This window comes from Marmota marmota, unplaced genomic scaffold (assembly GCF_001458135.2).
Source record: "Marmota marmota marmota unplaced genomic scaffold, marMar, whole genome shotgun sequence".
Classification (NCBI taxonomy): domain Eukaryota; kingdom Metazoa; phylum Chordata; class Mammalia; order Rodentia; family Sciuridae; genus Marmota; species Marmota marmota.
This window is the reverse complement of record NW_026000026.1, coordinates 6,647,463-6,666,503: the sequence shown is the minus strand read 5'-3', so window position 1 is coordinate 6,666,503 and position 19,041 is coordinate 6,647,463. Positions and strand designations below refer to the sequence as shown.

The window sequence follows — 19,041 nt, the reverse complement described above, 5'->3', positions numbered from 1 at the left end:
GCTGGTTTTTACAACAAGGAGCTAATTCATGGGGTCAGGGTCCCTCCTGTCCCGTTTTGGCTTCCATCTCTACAGCACACAGCAGTAATAAGTTAGGTTATGGGTGATTTCAAAAACCTGAATTCCCAGCTGTGTAACTGTAGAAAGTTACTCTTCCAAGTCTCTATTAGCAAAATGAGAACAACAGTACCTGCCTCATAGGCAGCAAACTGAATCACAACTCAGCGCACCAAGTGTCCGACACACAGTTAGTGCCCAATGGTAGCCTTTTAGTTCTAGGGCATTAATAAAAGAACATTTCTCCGAGCAATTACTTCCTGGCTGGGGACATGGTTCAGTGGTAGAATGCTTGCCTTGCAAACAAAAGGCCCTGGGTTTGGTCTCAAGCACCNTTGGGGTGGGGGGGCAGGGGGTGCTGGGGATTGAACCTAGGGCCTCATGCATGCTAGGCAAACATTTTACCACCTAGCCACGTGCCCAGTCCAACTTTTTTTTTTTTTAACACACAAATGACAGGCTTTTTAAGAATTTTTCTTTTTTTTTAAACAAATGGAGAAAAGACAGACAAAACCAGCAAACCAGTATGACTTCCCACAGGGAAGGGAGAGATTAAGACGCCCTGCAAACTTCGTCAGGTTGCCATGGCTATTTCTTCCTCTTGTATCTATTAAAGAAAATCAGCAGGTTAAGACCAGAAAAAGGAAGAAGCAGCTTGTTTTCCACAAAAGGTTTGTTTTTCAACCCCAAACAATCACAGTCTCCAGCCTTCCAACACCCATGTGCCACCATGCCCAGCTTACCTGGACTTGGATTTGAAGTTTCCTCCTCTTCTCTGATGGGGCAAACCCAACTGTTTCCTTTCTTCAAAGGAAGGGCTGCAAGTGAGAGAAGGGAAAGCTGAACCTGCAGGCTGTCGGACACAAAGGTGATGTCTCGTGCCCACCCCTCCACGCCACAGGAAGAGCAGCACTGCCAGGACCGCGTTTCCAGGGCCTGGGTTCCAAGCCCTTCTCCTTCTACCTGACAACATGCGTTTCCGGAAGTCAGGCCCAGCTTTAAGACCAGCTTGGCGGAGGCCCTTCTTCACCTGTGACTAGACTACTAAGACTCCCTGGGAAGCAGTCCAGCTGCCTGCAGCCCAGGGAAGAGTGGCAGACAAACCATTCCCATGGGCAAACCCATGGATTCTTTTCTGGGGGGGGGGGTTCGTTTTTCTTTTTTTTTTTAAGAGAGTGTGAGAGACACACACACACACAGAGAGAGAGAGAAGGAGTGAGAGAGAATTTTTTAATATTCATCTTTTAGTTTTCGGCGGGCACAACATCTTTGTTTGTATGTGGTGCTGAGGATCGAACCCGGGCCGCACGCATGCCAGGTGAGCGCGCTACCGCTTGAGCCACATCCCCAGCCCCTAGGGGGGGGTTCTAATAGGACTGATCCTACAAGGTAAGATTTGTTAGTCTCCTGAGATAACTCTTTCTGAACTCAAAAACGAGTCATCTCACCTCCAAAGCAGGGGGGCCACAGCACTATGGAGCAGTGGTACCTTAACCCTGCTCCTGCTCTCACCCTGGGATCAACAGGTGGGCTTTAGGTGGGTGGGGGACAGAGAGGCACCTCTAAGTTCATATATTATAATGCTATGGTTATGTGAGAATTGGGAATGGAGAAACAATCAAAAGATTCATAGTTTCCCTAAAATACCAAGGACTCCATGATAACTTACAACCTTACCCAGCTCGATACTGCTTCAGGGCCTTCTTGCTGGTGTTGGTGAGTTCTTCATCAAATACAGATTTCTTCTTTGGCTTTTGCTTCTTGGCTGTGCGCCAAAAGAATGAACAAGACATGGTCCTCTTTGGCCCAAGCTCCTAAACCCCCTTTAGCTCCGGGTAATGAATTCAAGTTCAGTGGATCTCTTGTATTTAAGGACCCTGTGCATTTCCTTCTACCCTCACCAACTCCTCCAAGTAGCATCCAGGGAAGAGTCGGAAGACTCTGAAAGGCCAGAGTCCAAATCCTAGCTCTCCCCACCAACCAAGGGTCACTCCACCCTGTGAAGCCAATACAGGAAAGTTATATATCCTGGTACATACCAGTTATTCAAAAAATGTGGCTTACTATCATCCTTCAAATTTTCTCCTTGACCATCATGAGAACAGGCGACAGACAGGGAAGGATCCTCCCCACCTACCAGGGCCTCTCGCCGGTTCCTCCTCAGGCATCGCCCTGGCCCGCTTGGCTCTGCGGTTCCTCTTGGCCAGTCGCTCAGCAAACATCTGCGCCTTGAGGATTTCAAACTGGGACCTTTCCTCTGCCTGGGAGAAAAGGGAGGGGTGAATGCAGAACAGACAGGGCACTCCGACCCCCAGAGGTGGTGGGACCAGACTCTGCAGGGAGGTCACTCACTGTCATCTCCCCCTTTTTCTTGGCATCCTTCATAAACTTCTTCCTCCTCTTTTTTCCCCTTAAGGCCAAGTCGAACTCCTGCAGAGCCTTGGCAACTGAAATGGGAAGAGAAATGAGGTTTCAGGGAACATTTTGTATTTTTAAAATTACAAGCAGAACACACCTATTTTATTTATTTAAAGTACTTTTTAGTCGTTGATGGACTTTTATTTATATGCTTGCTGAGTGGCTTACAGAGCTGCTGCTTGGCATCATGAGAATCGACCCTATGCCTCACACATGCCGGGCAAGTGCTCTACCACTGAGCCAAACCTCAGCCCCAGCACACCTATTTTAAATTAGTATATGACAATTTTTAAAATGACAAGGAAAAATGCATGATGATTTCTTCCACCTCACTAAAAAACATTCTTGTTTACTATTTCTTTATTAATCCATTTAAGGCATTCCTTATCTACTATCCTGTTAGGAAAGACGAAGGTTTGGTTCCATAAACTACCCACACCTTCCCACTGATATAACGCTATCTTTAACATGAAAATTTAACATATATACACCTTTTTTTTTTTTTTTTGGTCCCATCAAATAAAGGCAATATTTCTGAAATTGCTGGTACAACGAGAAATAAAGGGTAATTTTGCAATTTCTACCAGAATTAGAAATAACCATACACTCTGACCTATAATTCCACCTTTAAAAATTTCTCCAAGTCAAGTGCACTTGCTTAATTATGAAAGGCCAACGTACGAGGTTATTCACATCACTTGTTCATAATGGCAGAAAGTGGCAAACAATCTCAATGTCTTCCCATAAGAAACTACTTAACTATATTATAATCTACTCACGATAAAAGCCCACGCAGCCACTAAAAAGAAAAAAACAAAGCAGCTATGCATATGCCTACATGAGAAGAGCCCCAAGCTATGAAATATGTGAAAGAAGCAAAGAATGTAGAGTAGGGTTGGTTGGCTGGTTTTTAAATTATACACCAAGTATCTACTTTTTTGGAAAAATTTTGTTTGTTTTTTTGTAAAATATGTATCACATAAGATTTGCCACTTCATCCATCCTGAAGTATGTAACTTAGTGGCATTAATTACAATCACAATGCTGTACAACCACCTGATCACAAAACTCCAGATCACTACCACGATGCCAAGCAGCAGCTCTGTAAGCCACTCAGCAAGCTGCTCCCTTCCCACCCTCCTGGCCCCAGGATCTCTGCGACTTCTATGCCTTTGACGTTTGTCTATCCAGGTGCCTCATTTAAGTGGAATCATGTATTCGTCCTTTGTGTCTGGATTATTTCACTCAGCATGTTTGCAAGGTTCATCTATGGGACACATTTTCACGCATCCTACAGCTGAATGATCCTCCAGCGCGAGTGGGAGGTGCACATCGCTTTGTTCATCCATTCATCTTTTGATGGATACCTCCATTCCCACCTTTTGGCTGTTCAGAATATCACTTCAAAAAATGCCGGCATAGGCGTCTGCTGGAGCCCTGTTTTCAGGTCCTCTTGCTACACCCTCGGAGTGGAGCTGCGGGGGCCTCCCTCACTTACTTTTCTCCTTCTTCCTCTCTTCTTTGGTCTGGAACCAGCTCCTCTCAGGCTCTTTGTCCACTGCCTCCTTCCCCTTCTCCAAGAGCCGCTTTGCTGTGTTGATCTGTGGAGACAGTGAGGGAGCAGCTGCCCTGGGGCTGTGCCTGCGAATCCACAGCACGGCAGCTCCAAGCAACCCTCCCAGACTCGGGGCAGATGACAAGCATCTGAGAAAGCGGGCACCTGGGCTTCCGACTGCTGCATCTCTCTCTCCTCTGCCTCCAGCTGCAGCACGGCATACACGTCTTTCTCCATTTTCTCAATCTTGTCCCGGAATTTGAGGATGACATCTCCAGGGGAGAGAACAGAAAAGACATTAAAATATGGGTGAATATTAATATACTATGTAGCTAATGAAAACAAAACCGATGGTCTATTTACTGACAGAAAAGTGTGATTTTTTTTTAATGTATGATTTCTCTACTTAACATCCCCACTGAGAGCAGGGAGCTGTGACACAAAACCTGTATGGAAGTCCCAAATACTTGGGATCTGAGGTGAGAGGATGGCTTGAGCTCAGGAGTTTGGGGCCAGCCTGGGAAATATAGCAAGACCCCCATCTGAAAAAACAAAACACCCCATTCTTATCCAGGACCCGGCAGAATGCCAGCCTTTCCTGAGCAGCCTGCTAGAGCAGGGGCCGCTCCCGCCTCTCCACAGCATCAACCACTGGCTTATCTTTGACTTCTCCACCAGAACATCAGCTGTTTGGTCCTCTGCTCTGACCCCAGCGCCTGGAACAGAAGTGGAGCAGGGCACACAGCACCACTCAACAGCGATCCAGGCTGACTGCACGGAAGGAAAATGAGCAAGAGGACACCGTGACCGGGAGTGTGGAGGGGCGGGCACTGGCACACAAGGTGGGACCAGGGACTGATCCCAGGGATGCTGCTGCTACTAAGCTATGTCCCCAGCCCCTTTTTTTACTTTGAGACAGGGTCTCAAACTTGCAATCCTCCTGCCTCAGCCTCCAGTGTTGCTGGCATTTACAGGCATGCGCCCGTGTGCCCAGCTAGCTCTTTTTTTTTTTTAATTTTAATGTTTATTTTTTAGTTTTCGGCGGACACAACATCTTTGTATGTGGTGCTGAGGATCGAACCCGGGCCACACGCATGCCAGGCGAGCGCGCTACCGCTTGAGCCACATCCCCAACCCCCCAGCTAGCTCTTTGACATACACATTTGTATTTATTTACTCATTCCAGATGATGAATACATACTACTTCTGTGACATTAATAAAAGTAACTTTTGAAGAAGATGGGTGGGCTTTACAGGACCCCACAGATCAGGAAAACCCCTATGAACGGGCTCTATGTTTTCATTCCTACTATCATGTCCTGTTATACACAGAAGCCTACAGCCCAGGGAAGTGAGGTAGACCTGCCCAGGGACTCAGCAAGGAGGTGGCAGAGTGGGGACTCAAGCTGGCCTGACTGCAGAGCACCACTCTCTGAAGCCACTCTCTGCCTGCCCTGCTCCAGCTGTGCCTCCTCACCCTGGGGAAGAATACGGGCCTTCACAGGGGCCTTGGCGGCCTTCACAATCTCCTTCAGCATCTTCCGCTCCTCCTCTCCCACCAGAGAGACCGAGCGCCCAGCCCTGCCAGCTCGTGCAGTCCGCCCCACCCGGTGTACGTAGTGCTTGATAGTGTTGGGCATCGTGAAGTTGATCACCTGCAGGGTCAGAATCGGCAGTCAGACCCTGCAGCATGGGAGTGGGGGTGGGGCTGCCGTGGGGCAAGAAGAAAAATGATAGGACCTTCTCACCGTTTTGACTCCCTCAATGTCAAGTCCACGGGCTGCCACATCTGTGGCCACAAGGATATCAATCTGTTCATCCTTAAAGCGCCTAGAAATAGCCACAGAGATGCTTATTCAGATACCTATCCCAGAAATGCTCCCCAGGAGCCCGAGAAGCAGAGAGAATAGAGGGACGGGAAAGTCACCACAGAGCATCCTGGAGTCAAGCAGCAGGGGATACATTCTAAAGGTCGCCGGTGGACACTTACACTCACCCTTAACAGCTGCCTACATGGGGACATGCAGATTTGTGTTCTGTCTCAAGCACTAATTCCTGTCCAGATTCAAGTTTGAGAACCAACAAGCTAGACTACAGGAAACCGTGAGGCAGACATCTCTGTTCAGATCAGATTTGCTGTAACAACCCTTCCCAGCACCCTGTGAAGAACAGTGGCGGGTTCGACTCTGTTCTGTGAGAATCAGTGCAGCTAACACATGACCTGACAGTGCTCCAAGTCTTTGCTTTACTTTGCTTTTTTAAGGCTACGTGGTCCAGGCTGCTCTCAAAATTCCTGGGCTCAGGTGATGCTCCTGCCTCAGCTCCTGAGTAGCTGGGACGACAGGTAGCACCAGCAAGCTCAGTTTAGATTAAAAATTGTTAAGCAGGGCATTGTGCCATCTGCCCCTGCTGCTGCTCTAACATAACCTTCTGGATCCTGTTTCCAGGTTCTCTGTCAGATGCAGAGAACCCTCTCTGATCAGCCCAAGGAGGAAAGGGAGCTGACATGGGAACCATACCGGAGGGCCTCCAGCCGCTGGGTCTGGGACAGGTTGCCGTGGAGTTCGCCCACCTGCAGCCCCAGAAGCCCCAGGAGGATGTGCATGCGGTGGGCCTGCTTCTTGGTCTGGGTGAAGAGCATCACATGGTCGGTGAAGGTTCTCGTCAACAGAGCTGGAGGGAGAAGAGTGAGCCGGCACCGTGTGGGGGCTGCTGCGCAACGCGCCTCCCTCACCTGAGAATGAGCCTGGTGTGCAGCACAGGGGCATAGGCACGGTCCCTGCCGGGTGAACTCACAGGCCAAGGCAGACAGGAACTAATTCCCCAGGGTGATAAATGTCACGGGAGAAAGAGTAAAGGGAGGGTGGCAGAGCAGCGTTAGAGTTGACCTCCTGGAGGGGTGACTGAGGCTGAATGACAAGGCAGACTATCCCATGAGGACAGGGATGCCAGGCTGAAGAAAGAGCAACGTCACGTCCTGGAGGTCAGAACGAGCATGGGGGATGAGTGGGCCCAAGCCGGCAGATGTGGCCCTCGAGGGTCCGGAGGGGTTCACTAGGGAGTCTGGATTTCCATAAGAGCAACGGGACCTGCCACACCCAGGGTGTCTGTTCAGTAAGGAGGTAACGGGAGCAGGTATTCTTTTGTAAAGAACTGTTCAGCAGGGGCTGGGCTGGGGCTCAGTGGCAGAGCGCTTGCCTCACACATGTGAGGCACTGGGTTTGAGCCTCAGCACCACATGAAAATAAATAAACAAATAAAGGGGCTGGGGATGTGGCTTAAGCGGTAGCGCGCTCGCCTGGCATGCGTGCGGCCCAGGTTCGATCCTCAGCACCACATACAAACAAAGATGTTGTGTCCGCCGAAAACTAAAAAATAAACATTAAAAATTCTCTCCCTCTCTCTTTAAAAAAAAATAAAATAAAATAAAAATAAATAAACAAATAAAGATATTGTGTCCATGTATAATTTTTTTTAAAAAATTAATAAATTAAAAAAACAAACTGTTCTGCAGAGGGAAGAATGAATTATGAATAGCCAACAGGAAGCAGGAAGAGGAAATTAAGAGGCTGCAGCAACAATCCAGGCAACACACAGTGGTGTCTGCATTAAGAAGCCAGAGTGGCAACTGAGGCTGGGGACACAACTCAGCTGGTAAAGTGCTTGCCTCGCATGACAAGGTTCAATCCCCAGCACCACTCACACACACAAAAACAGAGCAGCAATTGGTGGCAAGTGGTCAGGAGCCCAGGAGGACACAAAGATGGACGGAGGGAGGAGCTGGGTGAGGCCAGCATGGTGATAAAGATGGATGGACAGCGGAGTGGCTCTGATTGAGGGGAAAACAGACGGAGGAGCAAGAAGGCAAAACCCAAATGCTTCGGGTGGACGCCCAGGAGGCCCGAGGAGCTGAGCACCCAGCCTGCCCAGCCCTGGGCCTTCACCTGCCACGATGGCTTCCCGGTCCCCTTCCCGATTAGGCCGGATGCGAATAAACTCCTGCCGTAGGAAGGGAGCCACATCCGTGTTGCTGTTCACAAACACCCGGACAGGGTTCTTCAAGGAGACAGAAGCCAGATCCTTCACCTGCCGAGCACAGAGCCAAGGGCGCTCAGCTTCCCGCGAGGAGGTGGGAAGGCAGCAACAACGCACACCCACGCAGCCCCTCAAGCCCAGCAGGGTCCTCTGCATGGCCCCCTGTGCAGACCCGCCATGGAGAAGCCCCTTGGCCCACCTCATCTGTCATAGTGGCTGAGAAGAGCATGGTCTGGCGGTGGTGGGAGCACATTCGGATGATCTCCTTCATCTGTTCCTCAAAGTACTCATCCAGCATCCTTGGGGCAGAGAGAGAAAGGATATGACATGACACTGGGGAACACGCTTCTGTCACAGCGAGTCACAGACTACCACGCAGGCTGAGGTTTGGCTGCCCCTGGTTGTGTTTAGAATTAATTTATTGTTATTTTACCCTTTAACCAAGATTCACTAAGAATTATCATCATGCAACATCTGCCTCATGTCTCTTTTTTTGTTACTAAACTATATACCAGTAAGTCTCTCATGACCCCAAACATTCCAACACACAGTAAGGACAATGACCTTGTCCCACATAACCCGTCACAATCAAGACATGGCAGTGTTTGAGTGTCATGTGAAGTACAGGCCACTTTCAGATGTCCTCAACTGAAATGCAGAGACGGGCTGTGCATCAGGAGGCTTCGAGAGGCCGTCTCTCCACTGTGCTGGGGACACCTGACCCTCTCCCCTCCCTCCATCCCACCTCCTCTTGCCCTCGGTGAGTTTACAGCCGCCTGTATTTGAGTCTGAGAGCCAGAGTTTCCGTATTGCAGCTGGCTGTCGTGTCTTTTGAGGCTTCCTTCACCCAGGACGTCCCCTCAGCCTCGTTCACCCTCTGGGTTTGTCTAGCTATCTCCAGGTGACTGACTGGATTCAGAGAAACCCCCACTGGTTTGGGGGCTAGGTGAGGTCATGCCCTTCTCTCTCACAGAACCAGAAACCTGAAGGAGGCGGAGGAGACGGTTCCACCCTGACGGACAGCACTGAGAGCCCCACAGCGGGGAGCTGACGAGTTTACTTGGTGTCGCTGGTGTGAAAATGAGAGGAGCCAAGGACCAAGCAAGCACATGCAGGGTCAGATGCTCCCAGGCCTGCTAGTTCTGAGACACTTCAACGTGAGAGGACACCTCAGCATGCCCCTTGCCCGCTGTGCCATCAGCCCAGCTCACCTGGCTCAGGCATGAAGGAAAGAGGTGAGCAGATAGGACACTTGTGAGAGAAAGAGGAGGGACGGAGGGACAAGAAGGGGTCCCACCACAGCCAGGGAGATGCCTACTGAAGCCACCACGCACAGCCCATCCCTGTATTACCCCTGCACCACTCACCATGATGGGGACACTACTCCTGAACCCGTGTGCAACATCCCCAGATCTCAGTTAGGAGCAGCAGAGCCCACATGTGACTGACGTCACCTCCTAACCATTACTATTACAGAAAGAAAGGAGAAAGCAGAAAAATCTGGACCACGCACCAACAGAGGCCCACGTGGGTGGGTGAAGGGGTGTCTCCACTTAGCTGAAGGCCCTATAGAATAATGCAGGGTGGCAGCTCAGAGTACCCGGGCGGCACCCTCAGGGCTCACCTGTCAGCCTCATCCAGGATGAGCACCTCAATGCTGCTCAGGTGGAAGGAAGGGCAGTTGTGGAGGTGATCAATCAGCCGACCCGGGGTGGCAATGAGGATGTCAGGTGCTGCCCGAAGAGCTGCTTCCTGAGACTTTACATCCAAGCCACCTGCAAGCAGAGAGACACACCAGATAGCCAGGTCAGCCAGTCAGTCACCTGTGTTCTAAGAACACCAGCCACCTGCCTTTGTCTCATGTCAGATGAATAGGAAAGAGCTACGAGCAAGACTAACGGGGGCCTTGCCCACATGGATGCAACACACTGGGACAGACATATTATTTAATTACATTAGACGGAGTGAAAAATCCGAACAGGTGACAACACAACAGCATTTCCAGATAGAATGACTGGAACATCCCAGGACTGAAAGAGGCCCGGTAAAAACCGATGACGTCTTCACATGTGAGGACAGAGATCACCTCTGACTTCCAATTGCATAAGGAGGGTACACTGAAGGCTGCATGACACTCTCATGTAACTTTTGTATGTGGCTGTCGATGGACAGCATGCCTTTGTTTATTTTTATGCAAAGCTAAAGATGGAACCCAGTGCTCACAAGTGCTAGGCAAGCACTCTGTCCCTGAGCTGCAGCCCCAGCTCTCAAGTAACTTTATCAGGGAAACCCTGCCCCAAATAATATTTGACTCAACATTCATGCTAAGCAGAAATTATTCCCTAAAGTTGTTTAATACCAAAAAAAAAAAAAAATTCATAATTTTGAAGTTTCATTCTTTAAGAATAGTTAAGTCTCAATGAACTCTCTCCCCTCCCCAGTACCAGTACTACGAAAACACATCAGCCAATTTTTTTTTTTAAGAAACAGAGAGAGAAAGAGAGAGAATTTTTTTTTTAATATTTAGTTTTTGGCGGACACAACATCTTTGTTGGTATGTGGTGCTGAGGATCAAACCCGGGCCGCATGCATGCCAGGAGAGCGCACTACCTCTTGAGCCACATCCCCAGCCCCACATCAGCCAATTTTTAAGTGGACTCAAGGGAACATAAAGGCCTTTCCTAGCCCCTGCTCCCACAGAGTGAGCCACATCCACCTTCCACCACATCACAGGTCCCAGGAACTGGCACCCACCCCGACTCACCCACAGCCAGACAGGTGGTGATGTTACAGAACTGGGCCAGCTGCTTGGTGACGGAGTGCACCTGGATGCCCAGCTCCCGGGTGGGAACCAGCACCAACACACGGGTCACAGGGCCCTGGTGGGGCTTGTAGATCAGACGCTCCAAGACAGGCAGAGCAAAAGCTGCTGTTTTACCTAGAGGGAGACAGCAGGGAAACAAGAACAGGTTTGGTTCCCTCCATGTTTAGGTTTTTTGCCAAGTACAGAAAATCTGTAAGTCCGGGCAGAGGAACATAAAATAACTTAAAAAAGTTTTTTTTTTTTTGGCTTTCAAACTATATGGTCTTATAAAACTACATAGGAAATGTCAAAAAAGCATGAAAATAAAGAATAAAATAAATAAAATTGAAAATTACTCAGAATTCAGGTAAACTATTTTCTTTTTTTTTAATATATATTTTTTTTAGTTTCAGGTGGACACAATATCTTTATTTTATTTTTATGTGGTGCTAAGAATCGAACCCAGTGCCTCACACATGCTAGGCGAGCACGCTACCACCAGAGCCACAGCCACAGCCCCAGGTAAACTATTTTCTTGAGTTGTTTTTGGTTTTTTGTTTGGTTGGTTTTTTGCGTATTGGAGCCTCATACATTCTAGGCAAGCGTTCTACCTCTGAGCCACATCCCCAACCCTCCCTTTTAAAAAATATTCTTTATTTTTTTTTAAATGGTTGCATAGCATCCTAGCATATGAGTATCTCTACTATAAATTAACTGATCCTTATAGTTGGATGTTTTGGTTGCTTTTCACTAATACACAATGAAGTGATGAACATTCCTTTTATATAAATTCTCTGATCCCATGAAGGGCTTATCAGGGCAGGGCCAGGAGGTACTAGGTAGGATTAAAGAAAGACAACCTCCACCTGACCCCTTGACACCTGTGACCCAGAACTAGCCTAGACCTCCTCTACTGCCTCAGACAAACTAAACAAGCTCTACCTAACACAACTGTATCAACACCGATTTCCTGGTTATGATATTGACCTACAGTAACTTAGAATGTTACCACTGGGTGAAGGATTCAAGGGACTCACTTCTTTATTTTTGCTACTTCCTGCTGATCTACAGTAACAAAGTTATAATTTTTTAATCCACTTCTAGAGATATTAACTCAGTGGTAGATAAAGTATTTAACATATGCAAGACCTCAGATTCAATACTTAGTACCAAAAAAAAAATAAATTCTTAATTTTTTTTTAATATATTTTTTTTTAAGTTGTAGATGGACACAATACCTTTTACTTTATTTATTTTTATGTGGTGCTGAGGATCGAACACAGGGCCTTGCACATGCTAGGCAAGCGCTCTACCACTGAGCCACAACCCCAGCCCCTTTTTTTTTTTTAATTCTTTACCCTCTGAATTGTGTTGGTATCTCTTAATATCAGTTAAAAATATTAATTTGTCATTATGAAAGAAATAAATAATTTTTAAAAAAATTGATTTGTGCTTGGTGGGGTGGCACATTCCTGTAATCCCAGCAACTCAGGAGGCTGAGGCATAAGGACTGCAAGTTCAAGGACACCCTCAGCAACTCAACAAGGCCCTTTGAGATTACATACCCCTGGGTTTAACTCTAGTACCACAAATGATGATGATAATGAGGATGATTTGCTACGTGTAAACATTTAAAATATACAAGTAGGGCTGGGGTTGTAGCTCAGAGGTAGAGCGCTCACCTAGCATACGTGAGGCACTGGGTTCAGTCCTTAGCATCACATAAAAATAAAGATATTGTATCCACCTATAACTAAAAAATATTTTTAAAAAATAAAATATGGGGCTGGGATTGTCGCTCAGCAGTAGAGCGCTCGCCTAGCACGGGTGGGACCCGGGTTCGATCCTCAGCACCACATAAAAATAAAGACATTGTGTTGTGTCCATCTACACCTAAAAATATTTTAAAATAAAATAAAATATAGGGCTGGGGCTGGGGCTCAGTGGTAGAGCACTTACCAAGCATGTATGAGGCACTGGGTTCGATTCTCAGCACCAATTAAAAATAAATAAAAAAATAAAGATATTGCGTCCATCTACAACTAAAAAAATAAATAAATAAAATAAAACATACAAGTAGATCACCAATGTATAGGCATATATAAAAATTCACCAAGCTGCCAGGTGCAGTGGTGCACACCTATAATCCCAACACTCAGGCAGGAGGATTGCAAGTTCAAAGCCAGCCTCAGCCCTTAGTAAGGCTCTCAGCAATTCAGCAAGACCCTGTTTCTAAATAAAATACAAAAAAGGGCCATGAATGTAGTCCCCGGTGGTTAAGTGGCTCTGGGTTCAATCCCTGGTGCCAAAAAAAAAAAAAAAAAATCATCAAGCTATATACTTTGGATGCAATATGTGAGTTTTACAATATATAAGTTATACTCAATTGAAAAAGCAGTAAATGAAAATTAGCAAACATAAAAGCTGCCACAAGACACAATCAAAGGAACACCCTGTGGGTGCACATGGACTGGCAGGAAAAACATCCAAGATTACCCATGTAGTGAGAAAGGCCACAGGCAGTCACATGTAGTCCGCTACCTTGGGCCGTGGCACATGCTGGTGCAGCTCTGTGAACTGCACTTAAGTTAAATGTATTCAACTGCATCTGCATTTGCCAAGAAAAATGCAAACACTCTGGAGTATCTGGTGGCAAAACACATTAGTGGGGGAGATGCAAATGGGGCAGATGGGGGAGCTTTTTACTGTCCCTCTTCCCAGTATATTTGCATTTGAATCATTACAAAAAGAGAAATGTTGTAGAAATTAAAGAAGCTAATTATTACAAACCATCGTCCCTAAAACCATGATTTTGTCCCATGTTCACAATACTGAAGTGAGCCAGTCTTCTCGATCTCTGCTTACACATCTTTAATTTTTAGTGTAAATTAGTATAGATAACTAAAAACTCTTTTAACACTTTGAAGAGTGAATCCATATATTGCCAAACCGCCTCCAAAAAGAGCATGTGAATAAACTATGACAATTCTCAATTTGTCACAGAAAAAAAAAATGAGAAAGAGTCAGAAGTCTAACAAAACTTAAGAGTGCGACGTGGCACCTGTTAGCTCCCCATCGCTGGCTATGTGGTTTGAGAGAAGGGACCAAACACTGCAAAGAGTGCCCCGGAAGGTGCTGAGCATACTCTGCCCCCTGTCATGTCACTTGTGCCCTGAAGAGAGCACTGAGGCTCTCTGGCCCACCCCCTGGGGGTCAGAGGAAGGCGGGCTCCCAGGCACAGGCTGACTTGCCAGCTGTCCTAGTCCTGAGACTACTGATTTGTAGTAGATGATTTTGTCTTCTTTGCGGCATCTTAAGGACTGGACTATTCAACCTGCTTTTCCCTCTGCTCCTTGCTGTGACTGTAGGGAGCTGGGACACAGAGGTGACCTTCTAGGAGGTCCAAGGCAGAGATACCTGGTCTCCCACATGCACATGCCTCTGGGACTGGCAGTGCAGGCTGTGTGGCACTCTCTTGTGTCTCACCCCACCACAGAGAACCCTTCCTGTTTCCTCAGGTTCCCTCCAGCTACTGTCCCCTTGAGGGGGAGGTGCCAGAAACAAACTCAACATTCTATAAAATGCAGCTATGAAGACAAAATGGAAACTCATCAACTCAAAATTCCTCCACACCTGCAAAAGCCATTAACATTACCCACTGAACATGAATTTCTGTAGACTTTGTATATAGTTAAGAAATCCAAGCACATTTAGCAAGCCAGCTTGTGAAGTCAACTAAAGCCCTATTTGGGGTGTAACATGCTCTTCCACCACCCCAAGTCCCCATCCTTTCACCTGTCCCAGTGGCTGCACAGGCACAGATGTCCTTCCCCAAGAGACCCACAGGAATGCACGCCTTCTGGATCGGGGTGGGCTGCTTGAAGCCCATGGCTGTAATGGCCTGAAGAGAAGGAAACAGAGTCAGACCAGGCAGGGGAGCAAAGAGGAGTCTCAGCAGAAAACAAACAGGTTTGCAAACAAGACCCTCCAGGACACTCATTCCACACAGGACTGAGGGCCTGCAGGCGGTGCTGCGCTAGCCAGGGAGGACGCATCCATAAACAATAGAAAACACAAAACTGGCCCAGGAGCCAGGTGCAACTCAGGAGGCTGAAGCAGGGAGAACATAAGCTCGAGGCCAGCTTCCGCAACTTAACAAGACTGGAAAGAACTTTGAGAGTCTCTCTGAAAACAACAAATAAAAAGGGCTTGGGATGTACTCAGTGGTAGAGCAGCCCTGAGTTCAATCCCTGGTACCAAACCAAACAAATGAAACAAAACCACCCCTCCCTGAGGAAACTCACAACCTGGGAAAAAGGAACAGACAAAAAGACAAACACAGTCCTAGGAAGACACAGAGAGGTGGGTGCACAGGGGTCTCGGCCAACGCTGAGGGGGTGAGGGAGAACCGCAACAGACCTCTGGGAGAAGTCTTGCAAGGAGGGGAACAGCAAGTGCAAAGGCCCCGAGGAAGAGGCTCTCTGGCCGAGCGAGGGCAGTGAGGCCGGAGAATGATGAGTGCCAAGCCACAGAGGGGACAGGGAGGGTGGAGCCTTACAGGACAATATAAGGAATTTGGCTTTTTCCCCAAGTTAAAGTGGGTGCCACTGAGGGACAGAGAGGGGCAGCAAGGAGCCCACCTGGGCTGCTGTAAGGATCCACCCAGCTGCCCAAAGAAGCCACTACCTTCAGAAGCGGCCGGGACAGGTTCATGTCCTGGAAGGAGAGGTTTTCATCATACTGCGATGCATCCTCAAAGAAGCCTCCTGCTTCCTACACGGAAGACGACGACAGTTCAGCAAACGGGACCCATGAAAACCCAACGACCTCACGGCTGCCCGGGCCCCAAGCCCACGCTCACCTGTCCCTTCTTCTTCTTCCTTCGCTCCTTCACTTTGAGTGTATCTACAGAGAGGACGCCTGCTGAGCACAGCGGAGCCAGCACCTGCATCGCCCGCGATGTCCTCAGCACGCTGTGACCGCCTCACCGGCCTCACCCAACCGGACACAGGGGGCTTCTGCCACCAGCCCCACTTCAAACATGAGGACCCCAGGTGGCAGTGTGATGAAGTGACTCGCTACGGTCAGGCAGGAAGGGAACCTGGCAGGTGTGGCCCAGGCTGCCCACACCGTGTCCTCTCCACACATGGTGACACCTCCGCACAAAGTTCTGCCCAAGATACTCCTGGGCTATCTGGGTGAACCCCATGACGTGGTCACCTTAAATTAAGTCTGAGTCACAGAGGCAGCTGGCAGCTGTGTAGGACTGCAGATGGGGAAAGAGGAAGCCGCAGCAAAATCCCAAAGTGACCCTGAAACCTAAGGAGGAAGTGCCCCAGGGCGCAGGGACCAACCTGCCACCACGCACACCTGCTTTGGTAAGGATATCCCCCTCGGCTGCCGAGTACTCGCTCTCAGACTCCTCCTCTGCCGAGCCTGCCTCCTCCTCTGTCCCCGCCAGGTCCCCCTGCTCCGGGTCCCCCGGCTCCTCGGGCTCCGGGCCCACCTTAGCTTCCTTCTCCTCCAATTTCCCGGCCTTGGCTTCTTTGTCCTGGGGGATAAAGAGAAGAAAGCAAGAGTGATTACAAGTTTCAGGAAATTCAGACTCTAAAGGGGCAATACTGAGTCTGGAGTCTGGGCAGACACTGCGGGGCTCCTCTGTGCACAGCCCTAAGAGCCCTGCACGCTGCACCCCAACCCAGGCTTAAAGAGACAGGCAAAGCCAGGCTCACAGGACGGCTGGGGAAAGGTGACAAGTGGCTCCTGTCTCACCTCCGTTTTCCTTTTCTTTCGCACTTTCTCAATCTTCTCATCTAAGGTAGTGGCTGCCCTCTGCAGATAAAAATAAAGAGAAAAAAAGAAATATGCATGTAGGAGAGATATCAAGCAAGGTTTCCGAAGGTCAGGTCTTAAACATAGCTCTGTAAATTTTTTAAGTCAAACAAGATTTGTAATGTTGGGTGCTCCTAAACCATTGGGCTGCTGTTACCAGATTTTCTGTAAAAAATGGGACCTATGTTGCCCAGGTTGGCTTTGAACTCTGAGGCTCAAGGATCCTCCCACCTCAGCCTCCTGAGCAAATGGGAGTACAGATGAGCACTACAAAATCAAGAGCGTATGTCTTAATACGTCTGAGTTCATTACCCCCCATTCCAGAAAAAGCTGTCACGTAAATCTTATAAGAAAAGAAATATTTTTGATACTTCTAAACGTTAACTATAGATTTATGTTTGTAACTAGCCTGCAATCAATCCATTTTGCAATATCTTATACTTTAGTATTAATCAAGACTATAGGTCCCCTGTGATTTCCGTTCCCCATCCCATCAAAACTATACCATACATTTCACAGGATTCTGGTACCTGCTGAATGTCAACAGGGCAAGAGGCTGTGATGTCGGGCTAGTCCCAAGACCCACTGTCTGGAGCTGCCTGTGACTGTCCATCTCACCTTCTTCTTGAGCTGGCTCATGACATCAGCCAGGGCCCAGCTGCCATCATGCATCCCCTCCTTCTCAGTGAAAACGAAGTCAGGGTTGAAATCGGCACTGCGGTTCTTCTGCGAGGCCTTCTGCTTTCGGCCCAGCACAATGGGCCCCTGGGAAGAGGACAGGGTGATTGTGAGGTGAGATGAAAGAATAGTAGGAAAGGAAGAAGGAAGGTAGGATGTCCAATAAGAAAGTAGAAACATACAAGGCTAAAATAGAGTTAGAAACCAACCAAGCTACAATTTTCAAGACACCTCTCACAGTAACTGACAGCTCAAGACGACCAAAAAGTGAGTAGGTTTGAAGAAAATCTGATCGACACAATTAACAAGCTTCATCCCAAGGTACCTGTGCAAAAACCACACCTACCATATGAGAATGCACATGGAAACCAGAAACCTCGAACTCACAGAAACAGAGAATGGAAAGGTGGATGCCAGGGGCTGGGGTGTGGGAGAAATGGGGAGAGAAGGAAGAAGCTGTCAAGAATGACTCCAAGCCTTCTGGCAGGATAGGAAGCTGAGGTAAACCAGAAACTGGGCCTTGTAGGAGATGAATCTGTAAAAGTCGTGGGACGTACAAAAGGCGGTGTCAAGTAGGCAGGTGAGTCTCTGCAGAGGGAAACACCTGGGTGAGTCTCTGAACCCTAAGCACCTTCTTTGTGCTCACGGTCTGTAAATCATCCCACCTCAACGCAGGCGTCAGCGCCCATCTCGGTTCACTGCGGTCCCCAAAGTTAAACACCACGTCTAGCACATGTACGTAGTCAATTAGTGGCTTGATGAACAGATGAATGGATGGATAACATTGCTCCCTGCGCAGGAACCAAGACTGATTTCACCTCTGGATCTCTATTACCCAGGGCCTGAATTAAATACCAGGTCATTGAACGGATATTAAGTTCAGCAAAGCGACACATAATGGCACGGCCAACAGCAGAGGTGGGGAAAAGCTAATAGCGAGCAAACTGAGGAAGATCCCGGGGTCCGAGTGAGACCCTCCCCCAGGGGATGCTGAGGATTCCAGGGACAGTGACCTAGGAATCACAGGGAAGGGAAGATATCAAGGACTCCCGAGGGTCTGCACCCTGACCCAGCCGCGCCCCCACCCCCCGCCGGCTCTTACCTCCTCCTCCTCGTCTCCGGAGTCAGACTCGGGCTCCACCGGCACCTCGTCATCTTCGCCTATGGTCCCGATCAAACCGAGCTCCGCCAGCATGCTGAAGCAGCAGCCACTTCCGGTGACGAGCCGAGCAGGCCCTTACTCTTCCGCAGTCTTCTCATCGACACCGCGCATGTGCCATACGTCACTTCCGTTCGAGGAAGGCCCGCCCACGTGGCTTCATTTCCCGAGCTCAGCGCGCACACGGCTGTGGGGGCGTGGCTTGTATGATGAAATCAAGGGGCGGGCCTTGGTGTAAATAAAATTCCATTGTCTGTGTTCTCAGAAAATATGGGATTCTTTGAGGAGGGTGCGAGACTTGAAGGAAAACTTCCAAAGAAGTGTTTGATAAGCTGTATATGTCTGTATTTTTGGACAAAAAATTGTGGCAGAAAGTACAGCAAACGATTAGCCGTTATTATCCCTGGGTAATAGAATTCTAAGTGATTTTTTTCCTTAGATTTTTCACCCACAGTAAACATTTACTTTCATTAAAAAAAAAAAAAAAAAAAAAAAAAAAAAAAA

The 19,041-nt window shown here is 48.3% G+C and overlaps 1 protein-coding gene across 2 annotated transcripts; it reads right to left on the bottom strand.

Annotated features, from left to right (window-relative positions):
* Positions 1-398: 398 nt before the first annotated feature.
* On the bottom strand, positions 399-18,637 carry Ddx27 (DEAD-box helicase 27). Of its 2 annotated transcripts, XM_015479425.2 has the most exons (21): positions 18,481-18,637; positions 17,319-17,465; positions 16,641-16,700; positions 16,239-16,419; positions 15,730-15,773; positions 15,555-15,641; positions 14,664-14,769; positions 10,830-11,003; positions 9,690-9,840; positions 8,265-8,364; positions 7,975-8,116; positions 6,550-6,703; positions 5,779-5,860; positions 5,508-5,685; positions 4,196-4,302; positions 3,974-4,076; positions 2,410-2,504; positions 2,195-2,318; positions 1,735-1,822; positions 801-875; positions 399-664 (listed from the first exon to the last, which is right to left on the bottom strand). In XM_015479425.2, the coding sequence occupies exons 1-21, from the start codon at positions 18,571-18,573 to the stop codon at positions 646-648; spliced, it is 2,310 nt and encodes a 769-aa protein (XP_015334911.1). In that variant the 5' UTR covers positions 18,574-18,637; the 3' UTR covers positions 399-645. The 2 variants fall into 2 exon arrangements, with proteins under 2 accessions (XP_015334911.1, XP_048666787.1); XM_048810830.1 differs by lacking the exon at positions 18,481-18,637 and having other exon boundaries at positions 15,730-15,813; positions 17,319-17,458.
* Between the last annotated feature and the right edge of the window lie 404 nt (positions 18,638-19,041).